General features: G+C 31.5%; 2 protein-coding genes across 2 annotated transcripts; both read right to left on the bottom strand.

Moving 5' to 3' along the window:
* Nucleotides 1-55: 55 nt before the first annotated feature.
* On the bottom strand, nucleotides 56-7756 carry LOC111717523 (zinc finger protein 64 homolog, isoforms 1 and 2; the record flags this gene model as incomplete). Its single annotated transcript, XM_023493021.1, has 5 exons — nucleotides 56-791; nucleotides 5777-5834; nucleotides 6341-6388; nucleotides 7063-7335; nucleotides 7534-7756. Coding segments are annotated over 5 exons (1164 nt in total), but the record flags the coding sequence as incomplete, so codon positions are not given.
* On the bottom strand, nucleotides 2025-3297 carry LOC111717522 (RE1-silencing transcription factor B). Its single transcript, XM_023493020.1, has 2 exons — nucleotides 3262-3297; nucleotides 2025-2943 (listed from the first exon to the last, which is right to left on the bottom strand). The coding sequence occupies exons 1-2, from the start codon at nucleotides 3284-3286 to the stop codon at nucleotides 2330-2332; spliced, it is 639 nt and encodes a 212-aa protein (XP_023348788.1). The 5' UTR covers nucleotides 3287-3297; the 3' UTR covers nucleotides 2025-2329.
* Nucleotides 7757-7759: the final 3 nt, after the last annotated feature.

Here is a 7759-nt window from a genome sequence, read left to right as displayed (position 1 = left end):
TACTCTCAAACTCAAAATCCATTCTGATATTGTTCAATCTGAAACATTTAAATTTTCTTTTATTAATTTGTACTTCTTAAATTACCGTAAAAAAATAAAAGGCAATTTAAAAAAAAATATAGATATTTTTTTGAATATGCTAAATAACCAAGGATACGAGCTGGGGCTTGAGAATACTTATGACCTGTTGAATGTTAAGAGAAAATGGCAAATGTATTTGAAATAGTAATTATCTCTTTGCACCATGCTTCTTCATTCTGTGGGAAGCTCTTGCACTCTTGCTGGCAAAATTGGATTCACAAATACCACAGTGATATCTTATACCAAGATGCTTAGTTTCAACATGTATTTTGAATGTAGATATACAGGTGCTAGTGTAATCACAATGCTTACAGGGATAAACAAGATTTTCATGGAACTTTTTAATATGTCTTGTCAAACCTTGACGCCAGGGTGCTACATAATCACACTGTGTACAGGGATAAGTAACACCTTCGTGCTTACTTTGTTTGTGATTTCTTAATTCCTTTAAAATAGTACAACGAAATTCACAAGCATCACATTGAAAGAGTTTATCATCCTCATGCATTCGTTTTTTGTGGTCTATGAGAGTAAATTTATATTGTGCTTTATATTCACACTGATCACATTTGAAAAAAATTCCATTATGCACAGAGTTTATGTGTGCTTTCAAACAGAATTTTCGTGTCGCCTTATAATCACAGAGATGGCAGGGATACCGAATATTTTCATGAGCAGCCTGCATATGAAGCTTCAGATATGTTGGTAGCCTGGTAGTAAATTCACACTGATCACACAGATATTCTGAAATAAAAAAAAAACATGGTTTTCTTAAATTGAAACTTACCCCATTTTAAAAGATCCATTGTTACGTTTGAAACTTCAGAAAAGGCTTAGAGTATATTTGGATATAGAGCCAGATAGGATTACAACAGAAATGAAAAATATGGATATCACTACAAAAATCTGTATCTAGGATCTTAAGACAAACCATATATACGTTGCAAAGCTACCAGTCAAAAGGTAGCAAATCACCAACACACCTCTTTGCAATAAAACTTCTGTCAGTGTGCTAATTTTTTAAAAAAAAATCAATATTCATCTTGTGGACTTACTGGCCAGTCCATTTTTGAAAGATATCCTAAGAATATTATTAAAACAATGAAGTTTATCCAAAGCTTGGAGCTTATCCATTTTCAGGTTTTGGCAAACAATCTTTAACAAGGTTGTATTCCTCTGTGGCGTTATTTCTGGGTAAACGTTAAATAATTGTAGTAGACTCTACGCAGCAAATTTTCCGCGGCATTTGCGCACAATTCTGTGTATGTAAACAGTAAATTAAGTAAAAGTATTTCTCATATTTGAGAATCTGTAAGATCTGAGGATCTTTATAAACTAATGTGTGTTCAGTGTACAAACTTTATCATCATCTATTTCTTCGATATTCTCACTGATCTCCACATATTCAATATGTTCCTTTAGTTCTCCAGGTTCATCATTTACAAATACATCAATAGTTGGAGGTCTGGAGTCTTGGGGACTTGGAGGTTTGTAGTCATGAGTAACAAATATATCTATAGTTGGTGTAGGAGGTCTAGGCAATAAACTGATATCTAGTAGCGAATTCATTAACCAAGTTTTTCCCAGCTTATAAACTCTATACATGGATAGAATCTGTTCTCTAGTTGTGTTCATCACTAACTTCTTGACATCAACTTCATTTGATGAAACTTCATGGAGTTCTTTCATAATAATAAGATTATCTTCCATTCCATGTGTAATAGTAAGTACATCTAGCAGTATTTGTTTTAATACTAGTTTATCATCTTGATCAATCACAGCATCCTAAATATTGAAAACTAAATATTAATTAACAAAGATTATTTTTATACATGTTAAAATTCTAAAACCTGAAGTTCAGTATATAACTCCAATCTCCTAGAGGCCAAAACTTCAGCATCTATACTCTCAAACTCAAAATCCATTCTGATATAGTTCAATCTGAAATATTTTAAGTAATTCAAAGCAACTTTAGTATTTAACATTTGGATAATGCTTAAAATGATATCTCCAGCTTTATTTTATCTTTTCATGAATTACAACTATATTTTCAACCATTAAAATTATCTATAAATAAAAAACAAAAACTGTTGTATTACTAGATAATTGCTTAATACCCAAAAAACAAATGATCAAAAAACTATCAGATATTAAACACTTTCTGCTGTGACTTACTTCAATTGATTATTGTCTTAGCGTAAAGAAAAACAAATTTTTTTTTTCAAAATCAATGCTTTTGAAATATAAATTATCTCTTTGCACTATGCTTCTTCATTCTGTGGGATGCTCTTGCACTCTTGCTTGCAAAATTGGATTCACAGATACCACAGTGATATCTTATACCGAGATGCTTAGTTTCAACATGAATTTTAAATGTAGATATACAGGTGCTAGTGTAATCACAATGTTTACAGGGATAAACAAGATTTTCATGAAACTTTTTAATATGCTTATTCAAACATTGACGCCAGGCACCTACATAATCACACTGTGTACAGGGAAAAGTTACACCTTCGTGCCTACTTTCTTTGTGACGTTTTAGTTCAATTAAAACAGAACATCCAAATTCACAAGCATCACATTGAAAAAGTTTCACATCATGCATTCGTTTTTTGTGGGCTTTTAGAACATGCAACGAGTTTCCTTTATATTCACACTGGTCACATTCAAAAAGTATTCCATTATGCATAGAGTTTATGTGGGTTTTCAAATAAAAGTTTCGTGTCGCCTTATAATCACAGAGATGGCAGGGATACCGAACATTTTCATGAATTTTCTGCATATGAAGCTTCAGATATGTTGGTAGCCTGGTAGTAAAGTCACACTGATCACACAGATATTTTGAATTCTCGCTCGCTGAGTCTAAAGTAAAATGAAACTAAATTTTAACGTAAAATCTTTTCTAATTACTAGATTTTTTAAAGAAAGTTTAAAGGACGGCATACATAAGTATTATAACTGCAACAAGTTAAAAAAAGAATAAATAAAAAGGTCAAAGACAAAAATTGCTCTGTAATTTCGGATATAAAATAAATTGAGAAAAGGAACAGATATTAATTATTCAAAATACATCTGTCCATGAGAAAAAATTACAAAAATTGGATATTACGCCGAAGAAATAAAATATATACTAACGAACGTAATTAGAACTTTAACTTCTATTTTTTTCTTTTGTTTTACCTTCTGTTAGGTTTTTAGGTTTCATTTTTTTCTTCGCGCATCTGACAACTAAAAAACACAAAAAGGGCAAAAAGTTTTTATGTAAAAAAATATTATAGGAGGAAACACTGAAAACAAATGAATTAATAAACAAAATATAATTTTCACAAATTACAGTAAATTAACAACATTTTTGAAACTTTCTACTTAAGTCGTACTGAACCGGATACCGGGTGAGTGGGGAGAGGTTTGCGGCCACGAACCACTCAGCCAAAATAAAAATCCATTAATTTAAAAAGATGCGGTTCAGCAGAAGAAAGGATAAGCTCAATGCAGAGAGGTTAACACAAGTCATTGCTTGCTTGAAGACAGGGAATGATCGTGAAAAATGAAAGAGGTATAATGATGAATCAGAATTAAATCTGTACTGAGATTTTAAATGCTTTTACCCGAGTAAACCCCGGTAAAGCTCAACACGGGCAGTCATAGTACATTTGAATTTCCAAGCCGGGTCAACCTTCCCGGTCCCAGTTTGTACTGTACAGTGTACCTAGCTCTAAGGACAGGACTAGCCAGTGCAAAAAGGTTGACGCGGTCAGACTTTATGCTTTATATAAGCTGAATTTACTTTTACTAAAGGGACAGAGCTGCGTGTCAAGCCTAAACTCGAGTTCAGGGATCGTTCAGTGCAGACTTGGGGTTGGTAAAACATAATCAGCTTAGTTCTCCACAAAACTGGAGATCGTAAATTTAGTAAATTATGTTAAATTTTTACATTTAAAATCTCCGAAATTTTCTGTAGTGAAAGTATGGAAATAATATAAATAAGTGAAGTTTCAGTTTTCGAAATTAACACCTATTGTGTAAACAATGAGTCCAATAAGCTAGAGCCCAGGGAATCTTTATTTCATTTATCATTGAAAATTAAGTTTTATCTCAAAATGCCTTTATTTGAATTTAATGAATTTATATTTTACTTTTTCCAAATAAGGCAATGTCCCCTTCCTTCCCGGTACAGAAATCATAAAAGCTGTCAATGGTTAAGCCATCAACATGAAGATTTTTACTTTGGAAATTAACCATAATGGACTACGAACGGGAACATTAGGGAGCCTACCTATTTTAGTCTTTGTTAATTCATCTCCTGGCTTTACATCATAGTTTATAACATCTTCTACATCAATCTTAATATCTTCAGAGATATCTGTACAAACTGCATCATCTTCCAATACTCCGATATCATCACTGATCTCCACATATTCAATATGTTTCTTTAGTTCTCCAGGTTCATCATTTACAAATATATCAATTGTTGGAGGTCTGGAGTCTTGGGGACTTGGAGGCTTGTAGTCATGGGTTACAAATATATCTATAGTTGGTGTAGGAGGTTTAGGCAATAAACTGATATCTAGTAGCGAATTCATTAACCAAGTTTTTCCCAGCTTATAAACTCTATACATGGATAGAATCTGTTCTCTAGTTGTGTTCATCACTAACTTCTTGACATCAACTTCATTTGATGAAACTTCATGGAGTTCTTTCATAATAATAAGATTATCTTCCATTCCATGTGTAATAGTAAGTACATCTAGCAGTATTTGTTTTAATACTAGTTTATCATCTTGATCAATCACAGCATCCTAAATATTAAAAACTAAATATTAATTAACAAAGATTATTTTTATACATGTTAAAATTCTAAAACCTGAAGTTCAGTATATAACTCCAATCTCCTAGAAGTCAAAACTTCAGCATCTAAACTCTTAAACTCAAAATCCATTCTGATATTGTTCAATCTGAAATATATTCCTAGCTTTATCTGTTCTGTTATTAATAAATAATTATGGACATTTTATAACATAAGTTAGCTTTAGACATAAAAAATGACAAAAGATTAGCTGCTGGTCCAGCAAGTTATAAGCTGCGGCTAAGATTGGCCTAATGAAAGTAAAGAAAAAAGTGCATTTGAAATAATAATTATCTCTTTGCACCATGCTTCTTCATTCTGTGGGAAGCTCTTGCACTCTTGCTGGCAAAATTGGATTCACAAATACCACAGTGATATCTTATACCGAGATGTTTAGTTTCAACATGAATTTTAAATGTAGATAAACAGGTGCTAGTGTAATCACAATGTTTACAGGGATAAACAAGATTTTCATGAAACTTTTTAATATGCCTTGTCAAACAATGGCGCCAGGTACCTACATAATCACACTGTGTACAGGGATAAGTAACACCTTCGTGTTTACTTTCTTTGTGACGTTTTAAATCATTTGACACAGCACATCCAAATTCACAAGCATCACATTGAAAAAGTTTTTCACTATGCCTTCGTTTCTTGTGGGCTGTCAGCACATGTAATGAGCTACCTTTATATTTACATTGGTCACAATCAAAAAGTATTCTATTGTGCACCGAGTTTATGTGAACTTTTAAAATATAATTTCGTGTCGCCTTATAATCACAGAGATGGCAGGGATACCGAATATTTTCATGAGCAGCCTGCATATGAAGCTTCAGATATGTTGGTAGCCTTGTAGTAAATTCACACTGATCACACAGATATTTTGAATTCTCTTTACTCGCTAAATCTGACATAAAAAAGCAAGTAAATCTTAAATTAAAATGATTTCTAAATACAAGTTTATAAATGAGCGTTATGTCAGTGTTTTCACTGTAAAAAATTAAAGGACAAAACAAAATCAAAAACAGAAAAAAGCAAAAACCAAGATTGTTCTTAAATTTAAAATCTCTATATATTTATGCTTCGTTTGTCTTACTGTCTGTTCATTTCTATTCAATAAACGTCAAAACGGCTGAACTGATCAAGCCAATTTTTTTTTTGAAGTAACTAAATAAAAACTGATAAAAAGGACAATTAAGAAAAGTTCAATGTGGGCGCGAAGCTTACTGAAACCCTAATAGAAGAATTTGAAAAGGAAAAACTGATTTGATTTTTCATAATAAATAAATTAATACATAATCAGAAAAATTACTGAACGGGAAAATATCGAAATCGCCGAAGAAACCATTATCTCTTAACGCAATTGGAACTGTTATTCAATTTGTCAATACATTTATATTTGATTTTAATTACCTTCTGTTTGATCTTTTGGTTTCCCTTTTTTCTTCACGGATCTTACAGCTATAAAACACAAGAAATTCAAAGAAAATAGTTTTGAAAAGATAAGATCAAACATGTTGAAAATGTTATCAAATTATTTGACTAATTAAAATTTTTATTATACTTTAAACACCACTTTTTGAATGAAAAACACAAAAAAAGATTTGCGGGATAAAATACAATCTAAAAATGAATATTATTTACTAAAAATTTTATTTTTCAGGGTTGACTTAGAAATTTGATATGGTATAAACCATAATTGTGTTTTTTTAACTCTTTAACTTTACCTTTACGGTAATGTTGGGCTACGTTTTTTAGATCAGAAGTAAATCGTACAGGAGAAGTAATGTTAAGATATATTAAAGGCTTAAAGAGGTGTAGGATTCATTCCCAATTATTACGTCTCATCACCGTCGTGCCTTCTGTTTTATTAGACCTCTTAATGACTAATTACAATAAGAAATATACTAAGCCAAGTCAACAAAAATTCTAATGTACAAATTGCCCGACAGACATTATTTTTACCAGGGGTTCACTTTTTATCAATTTTTACTATTTTGACTAAATAGGATCTCTATAAAATAGAAATAACATATTTTCTAAAAATAACTCCCAAAGCAAATACTTAATTTTTATTAAATTCATATTTAGGCAAAAAAGGATTTAAAACTAGAATTGAATTATATTATTTTTACCTTTCTGTTCTTTAACTGGATTTATTGTACAGGCAGGATTATCTCTAACATGTTTTCTCAACTCCTTTAAATTCTGAGCTGAATATCCGCATTGAGCACATTGTGGTAAAATCCTTTTATGTTCACTAGCTTTGTGCTTGCTCAATTTAAGTTTAGAGGTGGTTTGGAATTTACATAAAGGACATGAGTAGGGATCTTTAGACCTAACTCTCTTGACAGTAAGACCAAGTTTCTTGCTTAATGTGTTTTCATCTATTTTTTCAACAGGGGTTTCTAAAATAAAGATGCACTTATTAGAACAATAAGGTTCTTGGTTACAATAAATAAACTGGAATCAGGCACTTTTCTATTAAGACTTTTCGCAGATAGTTCTTCACAAGAGATATTTTGAATGAAAGGTGCTCAAAAACATTTGCCATAATTATCAAATAAACAATTATTGACTATAAAAGCCTACATTTGGGAGCCTACCTGAACTCTTTGTTAGTTTATCTCCTGGCTTTACATCACAGTTTATAACATCTTCTACATCAATCTTAATATCTTCAGAGATATCTGTACAAACTATATCATCCTCCAATACTCCGATATCATCATTAATCTCCACATATTCAATATGTTCCTTTAGTTCTCCAGGTTCATCATTTACAAATATATCAATAGTTGGAGGTCTGGAGTCTTGGGGACTTGGAGGTTT

The sequence above is a fragment of the Eurytemora carolleeae genome, unplaced genomic scaffold (assembly GCF_000591075.1).
Source record: "Eurytemora carolleeae unplaced genomic scaffold, Eaff_2.0 scaffold2711, whole genome shotgun sequence".
In the NCBI taxonomy this organism is placed as follows: Eukaryota; Metazoa; Arthropoda; class Copepoda; order Calanoida; family Temoridae; genus Eurytemora; species Eurytemora carolleeae.
This window is presented reverse-complemented; position numbering and strand designations above follow the sequence as displayed.

Bases quoted from the DNA above. Each gene is read 5' to 3' on its own strand.
- LOC111717522 (XM_023493020.1), bottom strand. From the start codon at position 3,286: ATGAAACCTAAAAACCTAACAGAAG. The intron at 2,944-3,261 runs GTAAAACAAAAG...ATTTTACTTTAG, and splicing joins ACCTAAAAACCTAACAGAAG to ACTCAGCGAGCGAGAATTCA.